This window comes from Entelurus aequoreus, linkage group LG14 (genome assembly GCF_033978785.1).
Source record: "Entelurus aequoreus isolate RoL-2023_Sb linkage group LG14, RoL_Eaeq_v1.1, whole genome shotgun sequence".
In the NCBI taxonomy this organism is placed as follows: Eukaryota; Metazoa; Chordata; class Actinopteri; order Syngnathiformes; family Syngnathidae; genus Entelurus; species Entelurus aequoreus.
The window spans coordinates 39,241,472-39,265,114 of record NC_084744.1 but is presented as its reverse complement, the minus strand read 5'-3'; the positions used below and the strand labels follow the sequence as shown (position 1 = coordinate 39,265,114).

At 36.8% G+C, this 23,643-nt stretch overlaps 2 protein-coding genes across 4 annotated transcripts in view; one reads left to right on the top strand and one right to left on the bottom strand.

Annotated features, from left to right (window-relative positions):
* col28a2a (collagen, type XXVIII, alpha 2a) overlaps window positions 1–23,643 on the bottom strand; it is an 84,589-nt gene that overhangs the window by 10,625 nt on the left and 50,321 nt on the right. For all 3 annotated transcript variants that reach the window (XM_062069848.1, XM_062069849.1, XM_062069850.1), the window contains exons 16-26: window positions 14,240–14,308; window positions 14,083–14,151; window positions 13,940–14,008; window positions 12,581–12,652; window positions 12,423–12,491; window positions 12,282–12,353; window positions 12,127–12,195; window positions 11,970–12,038; window positions 11,823–11,891; window positions 11,684–11,752; window positions 11,519–11,587 (exon numbers count right to left, since the gene is read on the bottom strand). In XM_062069848.1, the coding sequence (XP_061925832.1) occupies window positions 11,519–11,587; window positions 11,684–11,752; window positions 11,823–11,891; window positions 11,970–12,038; window positions 12,127–12,195; window positions 12,282–12,353; window positions 12,423–12,491; window positions 12,581–12,652; window positions 13,940–14,008; window positions 14,083–14,151; window positions 14,240–14,308 (765 nt within the window). The remainder of the gene's footprint in view (window positions 1–11,518; window positions 11,588–11,683; window positions 11,753–11,822; window positions 11,892–11,969; window positions 12,039–12,126; window positions 12,196–12,281; window positions 12,354–12,422; window positions 12,492–12,580; window positions 12,653–13,939; window positions 14,009–14,082; window positions 14,152–14,239; window positions 14,309–23,643) is intronic.
* fastkd1 (FAST kinase domains 1) overlaps window positions 1–23,643 on the top strand; it is a 154,316-nt gene that overhangs the window by 110,706 nt on the left and 19,967 nt on the right. The window lies entirely within an intron of this gene.

Genomic DNA, 23,643 nt, shown 5'->3' with positions numbered 1-23,643 from the left:
TGATAACCTCACTAACAACTTTAACGACGCCCTGCGCGACACCATTGATAGTGTAGCACCGCTAAAGCTAAAAAGGGCCCCTAAAAGGCGTACCCCATGGTTTACAGAAGAAACTAAAGCCCAGAAATGATCATGTAGAAAGCTGGAACGCAAATGGCGTGCGACTAAACTTGAGGTTTTCCATCAAGCATGGATTTAGGGCTATATAAATAAACATTGATTGATTGATTGATTGATTGATTGATTGATTGATTGATTGAGGATACACTCTTCAAAAGAATTGATATGTTCCCCAAATTCACATCCAAAGACTACACAAAACTAAGGAAGTTTAGTGACCTGCTCATGGAAATGCAGAGTGCTAAAGCTGAAGGTCTTGCGTTTTTGGATACCGCAAGAGGATTAAATCCAATTGTGCAGAAACTTCCCTTCAATTTGCAAGAAAGGTGGATCACAGTAGGAGCTAAATACAAACGCACACAACGTGTCCCCTTCCCACCATTCAATGTTTTTGTAGACTTTGTAACGCAGGAAGCTAACTCAAGAAATGACCCCAGCTTTAACTTTACATCGTTCCCTGACGTACCCAAACTCGACAAACTGCCATGGAGAGCATATAAACAAAAATAAATTTCAGTGCACAAAGCTGATGTTGTCTCCCGTTACAATTTAGATACACAAAGAACGGCAAACAAAGCCGTAGACAGCGACAAGCTTTGCCCAATTCACATGAAACCTCATCCCCTCTCGAAGTGCAGATCATTTCGAATGAAAACACTCGATGATCAAAAAACATTCTTAAAAGAGAACCACATTTGCTTCAAATGCTGTTCTTCATCTACACACGTTGCAAAAAACTGTATGGTCAAGATACAGTGCTCTGAGTGTCTTGATGAAAAACACTGCACTGCTCTTCACCCAGGACCAGCACCCTGGCTTAAAGAAACTGAACCTGCAGCAGAGTATGGCGGGGAGAGTGACTCCGCTAAGTCGGAGGAGATCACGTCCAAATGCACACAGGTTTGTGGCATGAACGAAGCAGGCAGATCCTGCTCTAAAATTAGTCTTGTTAAAGTGTACCCAGCAGGCCATCCTGAACAAGCAGTAGGGCTCTATGTCATCCATGATGAACAAAGTAACAGGTCGTTAGTATGTCCTGAGTTTTTTGAATTGTTCAATGACCGTGGCCCTAGTTCCCCTTACTCACTAAGGACATGTGCTGGCACTAAAGAAGCAATGGGCAGGAGAGCTACAGGATATGTAGTGGCAGCCTTGGATGGTTCAGTCCACACCCCATTGCCTAGCCTCATTGAATGTAGAAATATCCCTAACGATAGAGATGAAATTCCCACACCCAGTGCAGCTATGCAACACAGTCACCTAAAGTCAGTAGCTCACCTTATCTCTGACCTGGACTCTAATGCCCCTATACTCATGCTTCTCGGATGGGATGTTATTAGAGTTCACAAAGTCCGTAAACAGAGAAGTGGCCCTAACAACGCACCTTATGCACAAAAATTGGACCTCGGGTGGGTCATAGTAGGAAACGTGTGTTTAGGTGATGTCCACAAAACTCTCGCTGTGAAGACGCTGTTCACAAATACAACTGAGAAGGGGCGTCCTACAATGTTTGAGCCATGCCCCAATGTATTTAATGTAATAGAGAGTCATTGTGAGATACAAGTTCCATTCAGCTTCAGTACTCAACTTGTGGATAGCGCTTGTGAACCTGATCAGTTAGGATGTAATGTGTTCAAACAAACCAGAAATGACAATTACATCGCAGCCTCCATTCAGGACAAAGCCTTCTTGAAAATAATGGAAGAAGGACTACAAAAGGACACAGACAAGAGCTGGACAGCTCCATTACTATTCAAGTCGCCACGTAAAAAACTCCCTAACAACAGACCGCATGCCCTGAACCGCTTAATGTCTCTTGTTCGTAGCTTTGAAAGGAAAGAAGAAATGAAGGAACATTTCATCACGTTTACTGACAAAATATTTGAAAACAAACATGCAGAGCTTGCCCCTCCACTGAAAGACGAAGAGGAATGTTGGTATTTGCCACTATTCGGTGTCTACCACCCTCGCAAGCCCAAACAGATTAGGGTCGTCTTTGAAAGCAGCGCGAAGTACAAGAATGTGTCACTAAATGATGTGTTGTTGACAGGACCAGACCTTAAAGGCCTACTGAAATTACATTTTTTTATTTAAACGGGGATAGCAGATCCATTCTATGTGTCATACTTGATCATTTCGCGATATTGCCATATTTTTGCTGAAAGGATTTAGTATAGAACAACGATGATAAAGTTCGCAACTTTTGGTCTCTGATTAAAAAAAGCCTTGCCCCTACCGGAAGTAGCGTGACGTCACAGGAGGAAGGGCTGCTCACATTTTCCTATTGTTTTCAATGCAGCAAGAGCGATTCGGACAGAGAAAGCGACGATTACCCCATTAATTTGAGCGAGGATGAAAGATTCGTGGATGAGGAACGTGAGAGTGAAGGACTAGCGAGCAGTGCAGGACGTATCTTTTTTCGCTCGGACCGTAACTTAGGTACAAGGGTTCATTGGATTCCACACTCTCTCCTTTTTCTATTGTGGATCCCGGATTTGTATTTTAAACCACCTCGGATACTATATCCTCTTGAAAATGAGAGTCGAGAACGCGAAATGGACATTCACAGTGACTTTTATCTCCACGACAATACATCGGTGAAGCTCTTTAGCTACGGAGCTAACGTGATAGCATCGGGCTTAAATGCAGATAGAAACAAAATAAATAAGCCCCTGACTGGAAGGATAGACAGAAAATCAACAATACTATTAAACCATGGACATGTAAATACACGGTTAATGCTTTCCAGGCTGGCGAAGCTTAACAATGCTGTTTCTAACGACGCCATTGAAGCTAACTTAGCAACGGGACCTCACAGAGCTATGCCAAAAACATTAGCTATCCATCTACGCCAGCCAGCCCTCATCTGCTCATCAACACCCGTGCTCACCTGCGTTCCAGCGATCGACGGAGCGATGAAAGACTTCACCCGATCATAGATGTGGTCGGCGGCCCGGAGACGGAGGAAGTCAAGGTGAGGTCGGCGGCTAGCGCGTCTGCTATCCATCTCAAAGTCCTCCTGGTTGTGTTGCTGTAGTCCGCCGCTAATACACCGATCCCACCTACAACTTTCTTCTTTGCAGTCTTCATTGTTCATTAAACAAATTGCAAAAGATTCACCAACACAGATGTCCAGAATACTGTGGAATTTTGAGATGAAAACAGAGCTTTTTGTATTGGATTCAATGGCGTCCGAATACTTCCGTTTCAACGATTGACGTCACGCGCATACGTCACCATACATAGACGTTTTCAACCGGAAGTTTAGCGGGAAATTTAAAATTGCACTTTATAAGTTAAACCGGCCGTATTGGCATGTGTTGCAATGTTAAGATTTCATCATTGATATATAAACTATCAGACTGCGTGGTCGGTAGTAGTGGGTTTCAGTAGGCCAGCGTTTCTCAAAGTGTGGGGCGCGCCCCACTGGTGGGGAATAGAGACATGACAGGTGGGGCGCGAGGAACGGGAGGAAATTTCACTTTGATTTTTTTAATTTTTTTATTATTATATTCTTTGATTTTTTTTTGACTATGCTTTCATTTTCTATACACACTGTAAATCACTTTGTGATTCTGTCTGTGAAATCCGCTATATGGATAAATGTAAATTACTTATTTTTCCTGTAGGCTTTACATTTCTAGGTAGGAGCGAAAGTTTACTGACATAGCAACAGTAACTAATGGGGGCGGGGCTAAGCGGAAGCTTTGTGAATGGCGAGTCACTGTGCGAGGATTTGCTGTTTTGCAAATACATAAAAAATAGAGCCACTGCTGATGAGCTGTTCAAGATAATGGACAGTTTCCTCAAAGAACACGACCTTAAATGGGAAAACTGTGTGGGCTTTTGCTCTGATTGCGCCAAATGCGCATTGGACACAATGTGTCATTCACCAGGAAGCACTCGCGTCAAGGCAGCTCAGCCCCAAACTCAATGAGGTTTTAACAGTGGCAGTGTCAAGCCTGCAACCCCGATTTGAAAAGCTGTGCAGTGCAAAACAGGCTCATTGCAGCCACTAATGCTGGAGTACTGTAAAACTCATGTTCACTTGCCCTGTCCTCCTTTTTTTTTGGCAAAGATTGCAAAGTGGCACTTTTATTTTCATTTATTATTGAACTTGATGCAAGTTATTTGATTTATTACTGAACTTGATGCAAGTTATAACACTTTTATTTGATTTATTATTGTACTTGATGCAAGTTATAACACTTTTTTTGATTTATTATTGAACTTGATGCAAGTTATAACACTTTTGTTTTATTTATTATTGAACTTGATGCAAGTTATAACACTTTTGTTTTATTTATATTGATTAAAAAAACTTGATGCAAGTTATTTGATTTATTATTGAACTTGATGCAAGTTATAACACTTTTATTTGATTTATTATTGAACTTGATGCAAGTTATAACACTTTTTTTGATTTATTATTGAACTTGATGCAAGTTATAACACTTTTTTGATTTATTATTGAACTTGATGCAAGTTATAACACTTTTGTTTTATTTATTATTGAATTGATGCAAGTTATTTTATTTGATATTGAACTTGATGCAAGTTATACCACAGCTGCACAGTTATTTTATTTATTATTGAACTTGATTTTATTTTATGTTATTGAGTTTGAATGTATAAAACTTGATGTTACTTGATGTTCGATACATTTGAAAATGTTAAGCTTGGCATTAGCGTTCTGTTGGGGCGATGGGGGCAGGTGGGGCTTGAAAACTCCCCTTTGTCCAAAGTGGGGGATGACAAAAAAAGTTTGAGAACCACTGCAGTAGGCCTTTAATTAACATTATTACATGTGTATTTGTCGCCATCATGTGGTCCTGGCAATTACTACATCTTTGAGAAGTGTGTATTTTGAATCAAACTTTATTGACCGGAAGTTGCATAAGCCAAGCAGAGAAATCTACGTTGCCAGCACGTACTTTATGTTGATTCTTTTCGAAGAAATACTGCATATATCTTTTAAGGTTGCATCGCCGATATGTATCATAAGTTGAACTTTGAAACTTGGTTTTTGTCTCAAATATTTCGAGCTAAATTTACGATTTTTGATGTATGATGATATCTTTGTGATGCTCATTAGCGATAATTTTCTATGTCATCTGAGATGGCGTCGTAGTACAAATTCACTTTGTTTACCTTCTCATGCCTTGTAAGGTAGCATTACAGCATACACTACCGTTCAAAAGTTTGGGGTCACATTGAAATGTCCTTATTTTTGAAGGAAAAGCACTGTACTATTCAATGAAGATAACTTTAAACTAGTCTTAACTTTAAAGAAATACACTCTATACATTGCTAATGTGGTAAATGACTATTCTAGCTGCAAATGTCTGGTTTTTGGTGCAATATCTACGTAGGTGTATAGAGGCCCATTTCCAGCAACTATCACTCCAGTGTTCTAATGGTACAATGTGTTTGCTCATTGGCTCAGAAGGCTAATTGATGATTAGAAAACCCTTGTGCAATCATGTTCACACATCTGAAAACAGTTTAGCTCGTTACAGAAGCTACAAAACTGACCTTCCTTTGAGCAGATTGAGTTTCTGGAGCATCACATTTGTGGGGTCAATTAAACGCTCAAAATAGCCAGAAAAAGAGAACTTTCATCTGAAACTCGACAGTCTATTCTTGTTCTTAGAAATGAAGGCTATTCCACTAAATTGTTTGGGTGACCCCAAACTTTTGAACGGTAGTGTATATATGAATACATTTGCATAACATATGTATTGTTTGTCTTTTTAGTTTCACCCTTTTGAATGTCAATAAACCTGCTGACAACGCTCATCGGTCTCCAGAGTCGTGACATAAGAAAGGTGTTAAACAGCCCTTGCATCAGACATGCACCCCTAACGGCACACATATTTTTCGGATTATAAATTGCAGTTTTTTTCATAGTTTGGCCGTGGGTGCGACATATACTCCGGAGCGACTTATGTGTGAAATTATTAACACATTACCGTAAAATATCAAATAATATTATTTATCTACTTCACGGAAGAGACGAAGCAAATGTCAGCAATCGTCACACACACCAACCAATAAGAATTCGGCGGGGGAGGGTCATGGCAGAAGTGCATTGTGGGTCATGGGATGCTAGCTGCTATATGCTACTGCCGTAGCTATTAAAGTGGATCATTTAAAAAAAAAACTGAGAAGGGCTAAACAAAAACGGCACCGAAAAGGAAATCATATACTGCAGATTACCAGCTGGACGTAGTGAAATATGCAGCAGAAAACGGCGATCGAGAAGCAGAAAGAAAGGACGTTAGCGGCGCATACTAGGAGCAACAACGAGGAAGAAGATTTCATTGGATTTAGCGATTAGGAGTGACAGATTGTTTGGTAAACGTATAGTATGTTCTATATGTTATAGTTATTTGAATGACTCTTACCATAATATGTTACGTTAACATACCAGGCACGTTCTCAGTTGGTTATTTATGCCTCATATAACGTACACTTATTCAGCCTGTTGTTCACTATTCTTTATTTATTTTAAATTCCCTTTCAAATGTCTATTCTTGGTGTTGGATTTTATCAAATAAATTTCCCCTAAATATGCGACTCATACTCGAGTGCGACGTATATATGTTTTTTTCCTTCTTTATTATGCATTTTCGGCCGGTGCGACGTATACTCCGGAGCGATTTATTATCCGAAAAATACAGTATACAAGGCGTTTGTATAATAGTTCTGCGTCCTGTCCCTTTAACTCAGCGGTGTAGTGCGCATCACGTGACCTCTCGCCCCTCCCTGCGCGAGTGTTTAAGGTGCGGCGACGTCGTCCTCATTCAGAGTGTGGGGAAGTCAGCCGACAGGTTCGTGTCTCTATAAAACATACTTGCCAACCCTCCCGAATTTCAGTGCCTCTCCCTAAAATCTCCCGGGACAACCATTCTCCCGAATTTCTCCCGATTTACAGCCGGACTTAAGGCAAGCCCCCTTCAGGTCCGTGCGGAGCTGAGTGAGGACAGCCTGTCGTCACGTCCGCTTGGCCAACCAAAAAGTAACCACAGAACACTATACGGCGTATAGTGTTCTGTGGTTACTTTTTGGTTGGCCAATGGTTTACATTGTATTGCGCACCCTGACGGCAAGTGTTGGAGTCGGTTCTGAAGTATGAAGTAAAGAGACCTAACTTCATCACCTCACCTGGTTATTGACTCCAAACCAGAATATTACACTGCCCATACCTATGCTCCTTCAAAGGCTGTGCTACTGGCTGCAAAGCATTGCACTTTCAAATACAACAATGAGTAGAGAGGAGTGTTATGTGTGTATATGTGTAAATAAATGAACACTGAAATGTATTTTATTTATAAGTATATATAGATATATATATATATATATATATATATATATATATATATATATATATATATATATATATATATATATATATATATATATATATATATATATATATATATATATATATATATATATATATATATATATACATATATATATATATATACTACCGTTCAAAAGTTTGGGGTCACCCAAACAATTTTGTGGAATAGCCTTCATTTCTAAGAACAAGAATAGACTGTCGAGTTTCAGATGAAAGTTGTCTTTTTCTGGCCATTTTGAGCGTTTAATTGACCCCACAAATGTGATGCTCCAGAAAGTCAATCTGCTCAAAGGAAGGTCAGTTTTGTAGCTTCTGTAACGAGCTTAACTGTTTTCAGATGTGTGAACATGATTGCACAAGGGTTTTCTAATCATCAATTAGCCTTCTGAGCCAATGAGCAAACACATTGTACCATTAGAACACTGGAGTGATAGTTTCTGGAAATGGGCCTCTATACACCTATGTAGATATTGCACCAAAAACCAGACATTTGCAGCTAGAATTGTCATTTACCACATTAGCAATGTATAGAGTGTATTTCTTTAAAGTTAAGACTAGTTTAAAGTTATCTTCATTGAAAAGTACAGTGCTTTTCCTTAAAAAATAAGGACATTTCAATGTGACCCCAAACTTTTGAACGGTAGTGTATCAGCTAGAATTCACTGAAAGTCAAGTATTTATTTATAAGAAATACTTGAATTTCAGTGAATTCTAGCTATAAATATACTCCCCCCCCCCCCCCCCCCCAATCTCCCGAATTTGGAGGTCTCAAGGTTGGCAAGTATGCTATAAAAATTTAACAAGTGTTCGCTCTTGCCTTTCATTTACACGATTGTGCTCGTTGTAAACTTTTAGTGCTTTCTACTTGGCTGCAGGGAGTCCATGACTCAGTAAATAGAGGAACTGCTGAGTCATGAATGACAATGCTACGTGCTAAGCTAGTGGCGCCGAACATTAGCGTTAGCATTAGCATCAATTTTATACAATGGGTTTCAGTACATATCCTGTTTATGGTAAAGTGTTTATTTTGACTGTTTGATTTTATTTATGAACTTACTCTTAGATGCAGTGTGTTTACATGTAAGCAGATTAAACAGTACTGTTGATTATTTATTGAATGTTAATGTGCAGGCTATGTAGCACACTATAGCACTTTTGAATTCAAGCACTTGTTTATTTGTAATTTATGCATTTAATGATTTAGAAAAATGTACACATGGAAATTGAGTGTAAAAGTTAAAGAAGCCTTTAGTGCTAATTTAGATACTTTATTGGTCCTGTTGTTGTATTGCAGGCCAGGTGTTTCTATTTGGAACCAATGGATGGCGAGCTTGAACCTAGAGCTGGGGCTACTGTGTCCACCTAACAACTAGCAGAAAACTACTGGTCTGGTAGGAAGGCCCCCCACACACTCCATGAACTCTGGTGCATCAGTCCACTCACTCCTTCTCCTAACTATAAACCTTGGACATTCAATACAAGTTCTCAACAAACCCTCATGGGTCGTTGCATCACTTCTGGGACTGTGTATATTTTCTGTTTTGTTTGAGTTGGAGTTTGAGTTTATTTCGAACATGCAAGCATACAACATGAAACATCACAATTTCCAGTTTCTTTTCAACATGTTCGAAAAGGAGTAGGAATTTGTTGTTCAAATCCAATTTAACCAATCATTTAAGTTAAAGTACCAATGATTGTCACACACACACACACACACTAGGTGTGGCGGAATTATTCTCTGCATTTGACCCATCACCCTTGATCACCCCCTGGAAGGTGAGTGGATCAGTGGGCAGCAGCGGTGGCAGCGCCCGGGAATCATTTTTGGTGATTTAACCCCAAATTCCAACCCTTGATGCTGAGTGCCAAGCAGGGAGGTAATGGGTCCCATTTTTATAGTCTTTGGTATGACTCGGCCGGGGTTTGAACTCACAACCTACCGATCTCAGGGCAGACACTCTAACCACTAATTTGTGAATTGTGCTTATCAACCAATCTCTAACTGCAGTTGTAAATATTTTGGGGTTTTCTATTTTCCCTTTTATTTCTGTTGTAAATATTTTGTTCTACAATCTTTACAATACACGGTACCTGCACCAAACTTAATTTTCTGTTTCTGTGTAATCATTACTGACCACCAGCTCCTGCAGCCCAATTTAGATCTTCTGTTCCCCACTTAGGGCTGGGCGATATATCGAGTTTGTAAGATATATCGATATATTTTTAAACAAGATATGAATTAAGAAAATATCGTAATATCGATATAATTTATTTCACGTTAAAATGACCAAACACCGCTTATTTGTTGTGTTCCTTGTTCTCCCTCTCAAAACTCCATGGGCTACTGAACCCCTCACTTTCCTCCTTCCAAGACGTGCTTGCACATATAACAACATCCATGATTAGTTGGTTGTTTACTGTGATGAGTCACGATTGGTTAAGATTAGAGCAAAACATTACAGACAGGCCAATCAGAGGCAAGATAGGGTGGGTCATCGAACCAGGAAAGGAAATCACAACAGACATCCCAAATGACGATGAGAGTCGGAGAAAAGAAGAGGGAATATTCAAGCGGGCGATTTATATATTTAAAAAAACTAGTGGAAGATGGCAGAGGGATTCTCTTCTTAGTTTTTTCTTTTAGCGTTTTAGAGGAAACCCACAATTAGTCTACTTGGCCACATTTGGACAAAGGTATGCGTCTGGATAAAACATTAATTTGACTTGTTTACCATGTAAGCCCAAATCAAAACTGTTCTCTAGTTGCCAAGGCAGGCATATTTCGCACAAGAAATGCTGCAAAAAATGTATGCCAAAGTGAGGAAGATCATAGCTGCACATTTAAGTAATGTCACTTACTTGACGCTGACCAGAACCGTACATGTGACAGTCCATTACATCGTCGACTGGGAATTAAAAAGTGCATGCCTGCAAATGTATTTTTTATCTGAGTTTGATCAATTTTGCATTATTTCACAGTTATTTATTTTACGTGGAAATAATATTTTTCTATTTTATTGATGTTATGTAATTTTGTGCTACTTAAACCGTTTATTTTCTGTGCTGTTAATACCCATCTTGACTAACTGGGTTAATAAAAGTGCCACTGACTGTTTACAGTACAGTTGTCATTCAGTTCAATTTCAGTGAATCTCGCTCAAAATTAATATCTTTATATGTATACTTTCACCGGAAAATATATCGAGATATATATTGAATATCGAGTTTAAGTAAAAATATATCGAGATATACTTTTTCGGCCTTATCGCCCAGCCCTATCCCCACTAGCCCGTGTTTTCTGTCCTTATTAGTTGTATACCTAGTCTCTTATTTTATCCTGTCCTATTAGTGCTAATAACACACTAATATGTATTAGTGTGTCCCAAATACCCGCTACACAAGATTTTTCTGAGGTGGTACCTTGTGAAAAAAGTTTGAGAACCGCTGGTTTAAATCATTCAGGAAATATCCACAATGTTGTTGACAATACCTACTCCGCTCCCTTCCCTTCCACTGCCAAAAATGAAGATCAACCAACAAGGTAAGGTGTACTTTATTTTTAATTCTTAATCAATTGTAGCGAATTGGCTGCTAAAGTTAAGGAGTTATTTGATTTCAAATTGTGAGTGTGGCTTCAAAGGAAAATGGACAGTTCAGCTAGTTGTTGTTTTGGTTTTGTTATTATATAGAAACTTGATCCATCACCCCCTTGTTTGATTGATACACTGTCCTGCACTTTATAATTTGTTCAAAGTGTACACATTTTTACTAAAATATGGACTTTTGTCGAAGCTGGAAGCCATTTTTAATATTTACATTGTTTCTGATTGAGAAATTTGATTCAATATACAAATGTTTTTATTTACGAACCCTGTTCAATATTGTATTATCATAAATCAAGGTTTCACTCTCCGGTTATTTATCACTGAATTTGAAACATTTAACTTTCTGCATGTTTTTGTTACAAAACTGAACATGTACACAGTGTGAGGAAACTGGGTATTTTGAATAATTTTGAAATAATCTCACTGGAGGTCCTTGTATTCCCTCTCCAGGTGGGCCGGGCAAACCTGGTAATCCTCTAAAGCCAACATCCCCCTGGAAAATAAATTGTCACCAAAACAATTAAAATGTTTTCTCGAAACACAAAGAACACATAAAAACGTGCCCATTTATCAATATATATAGAGGAACCTTAGGTCCTGGAATTCCCATTCCTTCTGGTCCAGACTCTCCTGGTAAACCTGGCATGCCTGGGGGCCCCTGGAAAAGTAAGATGTTAACAATTTAAACTGAGAGAAGGACTGATTATGTTCTTTTAGATGGTACAAACCAAAGGACCAGGGCTGCCTTCGCCTTTTGGTCCAACTGGACCAGGTAGGCCACTGAGACCTCTGTCACCCTGGAGAAACAAAGCACAACTATTGCTGATGTGATTTATTTTACAAAACACTAAAATGGTTTTAAATGTAGAGTGTACCTTTGGACCTGGAAGCCCAAGGCCTGTTTCCCCAATTGGTCCAGGAGGACCAGACGGACCTAGATCCCCCTTGAGACAAGATATTAATGGCACAGTGATGATTAGTTTTGACTAACAGAAGAATACTGTCCAGTGTACAGTGTGTTGGGTTACTCACCTTTGGACCAGTTATAGATCGTCCTGGCTGCCCTGGATTTCCCTGCTGACCGGGTACCCCACGTTCACCCTAGAAACCAAATAACATGAACTAGTTTCCACCATCAAATGTAATGTCCACAGGTAAATAAAGCATCCTCATTTGTTCCTTCCTACCTTTGGTCCAGATGGTCCTGAGATGCCTGGAGGTCCGTGTAACCCACGAATGCCCCTCAGACCCTGGTCTCCCTATAAGGGAACACCACAAACCTTGTTGTCATTTGACCTGGAAAGTACCAGCTCCTAAAATACACACACCTTCTCTCCTTGAGTGCCAATGCCTGGTGGTCCCTCAGAACCTCTTGAACCGGACAACCCAGGCTCCCCCTATGAATGGAAATAGTCAATTGACTCAAGGGTAACAAAAAACAACATCAGAGGAATACATCTTGGGGGTTTGGTGAAAGATCTTGTACCTTCTGCCCTGGCGCCCCATCTTCTCCTGGAAGACCCGGCAAGCCCCCCAGACCAGAAGCTCCAGGCTCCCCCTGTACCAATACTTATTCATCATTTGATACTAATAGACTTGGTCCATTGACACATTTATACAGTAGCTTAATATTGTACTGTAAATGCCCCATCTACTCAATTAACCACCAAGTTTGGATAACTTCCTGCCACGATGTCTCATTAGTGCTTGATCAAACAAGATTGGCATTACCAGCTGTGGCTGTAGGCAACCTACTGATTGTAGTTTGTATTAACAAGTAATCAACACAGATACCATGAATTGATTAACGTGGACCCCGACTTAAACAAGTTGAAAAACGTATTCGGGTGTTAACATTTAGTGGTCAATTGTACGGAATATGTACTGTACTGTGCAATCTACTAATACAAGTCTCAATGAATCAATCATACTAGTGGCTGCATTTGAACTATGATTAGTGGTCATCCAGCAGCTTTATCTACCTCTGCATGCGCTTTGAAAGATTAGTTGTGTTACTCAGCTGTTGGTGTTAAACTGCTGCGTGTTACACTTGAACAAGCTCATCGCCAGTTTTTAAAACAGGCTGAGTGGTTTGCTCCTTATTGTTATTACAACATTGGTTGGGTTGATGCTGTGTTGTGCAATATAGGCCTATTATCAAAACGGCCACAACACTGGGAGGAAAAAATGCATATATACCAGGCCTGGGCAATTATTTTGACTCGGGTGGGGGGCAAATTTGGGAGAAATTTTTTTTATCTTGTCTTTGCAGTGTATTCAATTTAATATACATTGAAAAGGATTTGCAAATCATTGTATTCTCTTTTTATTTACCATTTACACAACATGCCAACTTCACTGGGTGTGGGTTTTGTAAATTAACAGCAAATTGCTGGCAATTGCATTACTTTCACAGTGACATTTACAGTAATTTACTGTAAAAATATATTTATAGCAATTTATTGTAACAGAGCTGTGATTTACAGTCAAATACAATTAAGTTACTACTAAATGCTGTAACTTAGTAATTGTATTGTTATTCTATTTAAAAGCATACCACCACCTACTGTACAAGAGTGTGCAATATAGTCTATGGAACCACTTCAGAGACAAATCAGTTTGAATTTATAGTAATTTGTTTTAATATTACAGAAGACTATGATTGCAGTAGTTTACTGTGAAATAACACTTGAATGCTGTAAAATATAAGGGTATCGTAATTTGTAGTCATTTGTTGTAATGTACATTTTGATTGCAGTAATTTACAGTGAAAAATACTGTTAAAAGAGGTGAAATACTTTTTTTTTTTTTACAGTGTGTATAATTCAAGTAACAGTTGTCTCACCTTTGTACCAGCTTCACCAATGCCTCTCTCTCCTGGAGATCCTTGTTCTCCAGGTAAACCTTGGTCCCCCTATAACAACCATTAATGTCTTCACAGTTGTCAACATTGACAATGCATTCATTTCAAGAACAGTTTACACTAACCTTGGATCCAGGCAAACCTGCTCCAGGAATCCCTCTAACTCCTGGTGGACCCCTTGGACCCTCAACTCCCTACACAGTAACATAGGTTATTTCAGCGATGGCAGCTGATGGCCCTGCTATGGTGCAAAATGAAGAACATATGAATAGCTTTGCTGACCTTCTCGCCCTGTATGCCCACTCCTGTCAGCCCAGTGAACCCTGGAGGACCTGCAGGCCCTAATTCACCCTAGTAGGAGCGTATTAAAAAGAGATGATCATATACTGTAGCTTTCTACATTTAGTCAGAGTACGGCTATTGAATAGTACATGTTTGCAAGTCAGGTTTTATATATGGTATTGATTGTTATGCTATATAAAAACGATAGGCCTTGTTTATTGTAACTACAGTATCTGCTATATGTGCTGAGGAATAATAATAAATATTGTATTTGATAAGTAACAGTGATGGGTCTGTCCCTGTTACTGGAGTCCCAAAGCTATGACCATCACTCTTTAGAACGTTGAGAAAAAATGTAAACTGCATGAAATAAAAATACAGGAAAATATTGAGTCTGTCCCGTTGCAGTTACTGTATATAACAACATCCACTCTACTGTGTAAGATTTTGAAATACTGGGGATTTTTTGTCCATTCCAAAAGTGTTATCCAGCACCTGACCTTGGTTTGTGTACAGGACCACAGTCATGCAACATAAACTATCCTATTTTGTCCAGAAAATAGATGTAAAGGGACAAAATTAGCCAATTATTGTTCAACTCTCTTGGACATTCATAATTTCATTGCAGTTAGGTGGTGCCAGGACAAAAAAGTCCTCCGGGAGTTCAGTGTATAAACATTTTAGAATTCATATTTTCATACTTTTTTTTGTTCGTAACTTTCAATTTAAGTCATTTTAATCCTAAATAAAAAACAGCTAACATGTTTTTTTTTATTTTTATTTTAATTTTTATTTTAACCCCTTGAATGCCTAAGTATGACATTTTTTTATTTCGAAAAATTAACATAAAATCACCTACACCAGGCCTGGGCAATTATTTTTACTCGGGGGGCGGGGGGAATTTACAGAAAAAAATGTGTTTTGGGGACGGTATATATCTATGTATACACACATATATATACACACACATACACACACACATGTATACATATATGTATATATATATATGTGTGTGTGTGTATGTGTATATATATCAGAGGTGGGTAGTAACGCGCTACATTTACTCCGTTACATCTACTTGAGTAACTTGGGATAAATTGTACTTCTAAGAGTAGTTTTAATGCAACATACTTTCACTTTTACTTTAGTATAATTATAGAGAAGAAACACTATTTTTACTCTGCTCCAATTATCTACATTCAGCTCGCTACTGATTTTTATCGATCTGTTAATGCACGCTTTGTTTGTTTTGGTTTGTCAGACAGACCTTCAAAGTAGGATCTATGCATGCCTGCGTTTCACTAATCAAATACAGTCACTGGTGACGTTTGACTCCGTTTCACCAATCAAATACAGTCACTGGTGACGTTTGACTCCGTTTCACCAATCAAATACAGTCACTGGTGACGTTTGACTCCGTTTCACCAATCAAATGCAGTCACTGGTGACGTTTGACTCTGTTTCACCAATCAAACAAGAGCCAGGCGGTCACATGATTAACTGCACATAAAGTTTCAGCGGCAAATTACAACAAGCTTAAGCTTACATGAACTCAATGTCAAATTTGAGGAAGCCTATCGCGGTAAGTAACGTTAGTAGATATTTTGGCTGTCACCGTAGGCTGATGTTAGCTTCCCTGCTATGAATCACTGTCAAATGTACATCGTGTGGGGACATTTATTAACGCACTGCAGCCTCATAAATAGACAGACAGATACACGCACAGTCGCACACACACACACACACATACATAGAAACACCATCCCAGGTGCAGCCCACACCTATCAGAGTTTATGGTTTGCGTAAAGGCTAACTCGTTATTTTCCTTTGTAATCTCTGCCTACTGAGCTTATGGTGCTGTTAAGTTATTGTGGCTCAATTTGCCTTAATTTTTTTTATGTTAATGTATTATTACTTAATATATATTATTGTTTTAGTTGCTTAAGAGATATTCCTGGCTCTGAATTTGCTCATTGCTATTTTTATGTTTTTGTGCATTATTTGTTACCGTCATCATTAAACGAACAGGTTACGCATCAGTTACTCAGTACTTGAGTAGTTTTTTCACAACATACTTTTTACTTTTACTCAAGTAAATATTTGGGTGACTACTCCTTACTTTTACTTAAGTAATAAATCTCTAAAGTAACAGTACACTTACTTGAGTACAATTTCTGGCTACTCTACCCACCTCTGATATATATATATATATATATATATATATATATATATATATATATATATATATATATATATATATATATATATATATATATATATATATATATATATATATATATATATATATATATATATATATATATATATATATATATATATATATATATATATATATATATATATATATATATATACATATATACACATATATATATATATATATATATATATATATATATATATATATATATATATATATATATATATATATATATATATATATATACATATATATATATATATATATATATATATATATATATATATATATATATATATATATATATATATATATATATATATATATATATATATGTATATCAGGGGTCACCAACGCGGTGCCCGCGGGCACCAGGTAGCCCATAAGGACCAGATAAGTAGTCCGCTGGCCTGTTCTAAAAATAGCTCAAATAGCAGCACTTACCAGTGAGCTGCCTCTATTTTTTAAATTGTATTTATTTACTAGCAAGCTGGTCTCGCTGTGCTCGACATTTTTGATTCTAAGAGAGACAAAACTCAAATAGAATTTGAAAATCCAAGAAAATATTTTAAAGACTTGGTCTTCACTTGTTTAAATAAATTCATTATTTTTTTTACTTTGCTTCTTATAACTTTCAGAAAGACAATTTTAGAGAAAAAATACAACCTTAAAAATGATTTTAGGATTTTTAAACACATATACCTTTTTTACCTTTTAAATTCCTTCCTCTTATTTCCTGACAATTTAAATCAATGTTCAAGTAAAAAAAAATTTTATTGTAAAGAATAATAAATACATTTTAATTTAATTCTTCATTTTAGCTTCTGTTTTTTCGACGAAGAATATTTGTGAAATATTTCTTCAAACTTATCATGATTAAAATTCAAAAAAGTTATTCTGGCAAATCTAGAAAATCTGTAGAATCAAATTTAAATCTTATTTCAAAGTCTTTTGAATTTCTTTTAAAATTTTTGTTCCGGAAAATCTAGAAGAAATAACGATTTGTCTTTGTTAGAAATATAGCTTGGTCCAATTTTTTATATATTCTAACAAAGTGCAGATTTGATTTTAACCTATTTAAAACATGTCATCCAAATTCTAAGATCAATCTTAATCAGGAAAAGTTACTAATGATGTTCCATAAATTATTTTTTTAATTATTTCAAAAAGATTAGAATTAGCTAGTTTTTCTCTTCTTTTTTTCGGTTGAATTTTGAATTTTAAAGAGTCGTAATTGAAGATAAACTATGTTTCAAAATTTAATTGTCATTTTTTTCGTGTTTTGTCCTCTTTTAAACCGTTCAATTAAGTGTAAATATCATTAATTATTAATAATAACATAGAGTTAAAGGTAAATTGAGCAAATTGGCTATTTCTGGCAATTTATTTAAGTGTGTATCAAACTGGTAGCCCTTCGCATTAATTAGTACCCAAGAAGTAGCTCTTGGTTTCAAAAAGGTTGGTGACCCCTGATGTATATGTATGTAAGCTGTGAAAATCTGCTGTACAGTATGTGTGTTTGGGTCCTAATACAAAACCTCACAATGTCTGATTGAAAGCTAAAAACGTTATGACAGACCGCCTTAAAAAACGGAATGGAATATAAAATGTATTTACTGAATGAGACACCCAGAATGTACATGAAAATAAAGAATGTGGGATTTACAATATTAACTATGAAGGATAAAATACTGAATATTGACAACGTATGAACATCACACCCCCTCTCCATCCACATATTTTACAATCAAGCGAAATGCAACAAACACAGCGAAATATGAACGCGAAGGGTAAAAAAAAAAAAACCCCACCTACAATCTGATATATCACTAAGCTTTAGAACTTTGTTGTAAAAATCTCTTTCCACGTCTGTCCCTGACACCCACATTTCAGGCACTGGAAATACTCTGTGGAAACACTCCCCACCCACACTGCTTGGTGCCTCGTCTGAGCTGCTGTGACTTGCATTACCATAGTAACTAATTAGATGACTATGGTAACTAAGTAGATTACCATAGTAACTAGTATATAATGCAAAAGCATTGAAAGACTTAGTATAGTTGAAGACTTGCGGTCATTAGAAAACATCACTGCCCATCATAATGGCAGCTACACTTTACATCTTAAAGATCTAAAAACATTATTTGGGAATGTCCAGCGGGCCAGATTGAAAAGCTTAACGGGCAGCATGCAGACCCCCGGCCTTAATTTGCCCAGGTCTGACCTACACAGTAAATGGTATGGGGCTGGCGTAAAGATCAATCCAAAATATACGAACATAAGATTAGTGATTAAACAAATTAAACAAAAAATTAAAAAAATTCTACGTCACTTCCTGTCAATGAGAAAGGACGCAAAAGAATAAGGCTCCGCTTCTGCTACCGGAGTTTTTTGTTAAATCTGAAGATTTTGACCACTGATTTGCGATCACAGCCACAGGAGAGTACCCTGGCATCTTCGATCTGATTTTGGACAGTAGAGAGGCACTGATACGCTGAAATAAGGCGAGTTGGAAGAGCCGTTAGCCTCAAGCCAAAGGCGCCTTGCCGCAGTACAAAGCGGTTGCCTAGCAACCAAAAGCTACGGCGAGTTTACAGCTGTTTTAAAGTGATCCCGACGTCGCAGAGTGATATAAGTTGACAGGCTGACACCTCAAATTGATCTCTGAACGGCGCAAGATACTAAATTGTTGGAAAAAACAAGTTAAAGTGCCACAAGTCGCCAAAGAAGCAACTGCCGTTAAGATACAAGAGGCTCTGACGTCAGCGACTGCCGCAATACGAAAAGGTAAAGGAAAGATTGAAATCCCGAAACGTTCGGGGTCAGCTGACACAGAACACAACTGGGAACAAGATTTGAGGTTGGACACAGGACATGATGGGAATCAAGAAGCGATACTACAAAAACTTAACGAAATGAAAGAAGAAATGAAAGAAATGAAAGAAGAAGTGAAAGAAATGAAAGAAATGAAAGAAGAAATGAAAGAATATCTGAAAAAAGTAACAGCAGAACACAAACAAGATGTGAAAAGTATGCAGCAAAATATAGAAAATCTGCAATCTCAGAACAACAGAAGAAATAATGAAGCCACTGAAATGAGCAAACAAATGAAGACCCTTCAAGAAGACAACAACATGCTGAGGAATATCATAGATGAAATGGATCAGGACAAACGAATGAATGATATCATCGTGACAGGGCACCGAATTAAACCAAGATCCTATGCGAAAGCTGTGAATAATGAAGGTGAACCTGATGAAATGGATATGGTCTCAGCAGAACAGCAAGTGGTCAACTTTCTGCAATCAAAGGAAATTGAAATTGACATTAATACCATCGAAAAATGCATCCCACAGAACGGAAGAAACAACAACACCATTCTCCAGTCGTGCTTGTGAAACTCGTAAACAGAAAATCTAAAATGGCATTGCTGAGACAGGGAAAGAAGCTGAAGGGAACAAATGTGTACATGAATGAGCATCTCACAAAACGTAATGCTGGAATCGCCAAGGAGGCACGCGACTTGGGAAAGGAGGGAAAAATCCAGGGAACTTGGAGCGCCAACTGTAAAATCTACATCAAGCTGAATGGAGGTCCAGAAGCAAGAGTAATTGTTGTCCATGACATCAAGGACCTGGACAATTTTTAAAGTTGAAACAGCTTCCACAACAACGATGATAATGGACTCTGACAGAAAACAAACACCCAGCATCGACACTACTATGTTCCAAGGGACGACTAAACAAGAGGACCTACATTCAGGATTGCATCCACCTACACTTATAGAGATTACTGAAACAACATCAAAGATTGTTGAACAAGAAAATATGGAACTAAAAAATTTCTGCAACAAAGATCACAAAAACCAGGATTTGGAAAATGATATAGATCCAGATGCAAATTTTTTCTCCCACATCAGTAATAATTGTTTTTATTATACAGATGATCAATATAATAGCAACATTGAATGTGATAACAAATTGTCAATTATTCATTTTAATAGCAGAAGCTTGTATGCAAATTACAACAACATTAAGAACTTTTTGGAACACATCAACGAACCCTTCAAAGTGATTGCTGTCACAGAAACATGGATTGATGATAAAAAAAGGAATAGATTTTGATCTGGAAGGATATGAACTAAACTACATCAACAGAACCAACAAAAATGGAGGAGGAGTAGCTGTGTACGTGATGAAGAACCTGAACTACAAAGTGGTAAAAAACATGTCATTTGCTATAGATAATATCTTAGAATGTATAACCATTGAAATATGTCAGGAAAAAAGCAAAAACATATTCATCAGTTATATATATAGATCACCTAAGTCAAGTATAGAAACATTTGAAGAATGGATCAAGGCTACTTACATGGACAATGGTCAAAGAATAATGTTCTTATGTGGTGACTTTAATATTGACTTATTGAACCCCAACAAGCAAAAGTCTATTGATGACTTCATTGATACAATGTACAGCATCAGTCTATATCCTAAAATCACAAAGCCAAGCAGAATCACAGCACACTGTGCCACACTTATTGATAATATTTTTACCAATGATTTTGATAATAACACTACAAGTGGTCTACTTATAACCGACGTTAGTGATCATCTGCCAGTTTTTACAATATATGATGGAAACTACAAGAAGAACATGGAAGACAAAAGGACATTTCCAAGACTGTGCACAGAGAAAGAGGATGACTGCCTTCAAAATTGAGCTCCAAAAGCAAGATTGGGACAATGTGTACAATGAAAAAGAGGTTGATGAAGCATATGAACATTTCTTAAACAAGTTCATAATACTTTATGACAAACATTGTCCATGGATACAACTCAGTAACAAGCAGAGAAAGAATAATCAAACATGGATGACAAAATGATTAAAAAATGCTTGTAAGAAGAAGAATACACTATATAGAAAATGTATAGCACAAAGAACTATAGAGGCAGAAATTAAGTACAAAAAGTATAAAAACAAGTTAACAGACATACTACGATCATGTAGAAAAGAATATTACAGTGAATTATTGGACAGGAACAAAAATTATATGAGAGCAACATGGGGCATCCTCAATAGCATTATTAAAAATGGAACTAAGAGGGACTACCCTCAATACTTCTTAGATGGAAATAAAAAAAATGACAACATAAAGGAAGTAGTTGAAAGCTTCAATAATTATTTTGTAAATATTGGACCAAAATTGGAAGAAAGGATTCCAGATCCAGTTCCAATTGAGGACTATAATGATACCATAGAGCGAAATCCCAACTCCATGTTCCTCAGTAATGTGACACAGGAGGAAATAGTTACAATCGCGAAAAAATGTAAATCTAAGACTTCAACTGATTGTAACAGAATTGATATGGAAACGATAAAAAAGGTTATTGAAGAGATCTCAGGACCATTAATGTATATTAGTAACCTATCATTTCAAACAGGTACATTTCCAAACAAAATGAAAATAGCTAAAGTTGCACCAATTTATAAGACTGGAGACAAACATCAATTTACAAATTATAGACCTGTTTCTTTACTTCCACAATTTTCTAAAATCATTGAAAAACTGTTCAATAACAGATTAGAGAGTTTCATAAATAAAAATAGAATACTCGAAGAGAACCAATATGGATACAGAGCTAATGTTTCAACTTCAATGGCTTTAATTGAAATTACAGAAGAAATTACCAATGCAATAGATAGTAAAAAATGTGCAGCAGCAGTGTTCATGGATCTAACTAAAGCATTTGACACTATTAATCACAATATTTTAATCAAAAAACTAGAACGATATGGCATCAGAGGGTTAGTCTTAAACTGGATAAGAAGTTATCTAACGAACAGGAAACAATAGGTGAAGCTAGGCGAACACACGTCTACAACGCTAAATATATCCTGTGGTGTACCTCAGGGATCAATACTAGGACCTAAATTATTCAATCTCTATATAAATGACATTTGTAAAGTTACAAAAGATTTAAAGTTAGTACTATTTGCGGATGATACAATAGCGTTTTGTTCAGGAGAGAACACACAGGAGATAATACAAATAATAACAGAAGAAAATAACAAATTAAAAAGATGGTTTGACAAAAACAGACTATCGTTGAATCTCAGTAAAACTAAAATAATGCTATTTGGTAACAGTAGAAGAGAAAGTCAAACACAAATACAAATAGACGGAAAAGAAATTGAAAGAGTAAATGAAACCAAATTTCTAGGTATAATGATTGATGATAAATTGAACTGGAAATCTCACGTAAAAAATATACAACATAAAGTAGCAAGAAACACGTCAATAATGAATAAAGCAAAACATGTTCTAGACAAAAAATCACTTCATATTCTCTACTGCTCACTAGTGTTACCATATCTGTGCTACTGTGTAGAAATATGGGGAAATAACTACAAAAGTACACTTCATTCATTAACGGTGTTACAAAAAAGATCAGTTAGAATAATACATAATGTTGAATATAGAGAACATACAAATCCTTTATTTATTGAATCAAAGATACTGAAATTCCACGACATAGTGAATTTGCAAACAGCTAAAATTATACACAAAGCAAACTATAACCTGCTACCCAAGAATATACAACAATTCTTCTCAAAAAAAGAGAAGAAATATAATCTTAGAGAAAAATGTAATTTAAAACATTTGTACACACGTACAACACTTAAGACCTTCAATATATCAGTATGTGGAATTCAATTATGGAATGGATTAAGCAAAGCAATCAAACAATGTACTAATATGATCCACTTCAAGAAACTCTTCAAACTTAAAGTGTTTACAAAGTACAAAGAAGAAGAACCATGATAAACATTCTGAATTTATTTAATTCATCCATTCTTTCACTCTCAAAATAATCTTACTTATCTCATCATATGAAATGTAACTTACTTCACCAATTATCATTTATCTGTTTATTTTTATTGTGATTACTTATGGAGTACATTGTGAATAAATTGAGAACAGGAAGTGAACAAAAAAGTTTAGCAACTGTTATGTAAAAGGAAAGGGGTAGGATTAAATAAGCTCTGCTTCTTCCTACTCCTTTTCGAACATGTTGAAAAGAGAAACTGGAAATTGTGATGTATCATGTTGTATGCTTGCATGTTCGAAATAAACTCAAACTCAAACTCAATGTTGATGCATTATTTTTTGCTGTGTAAG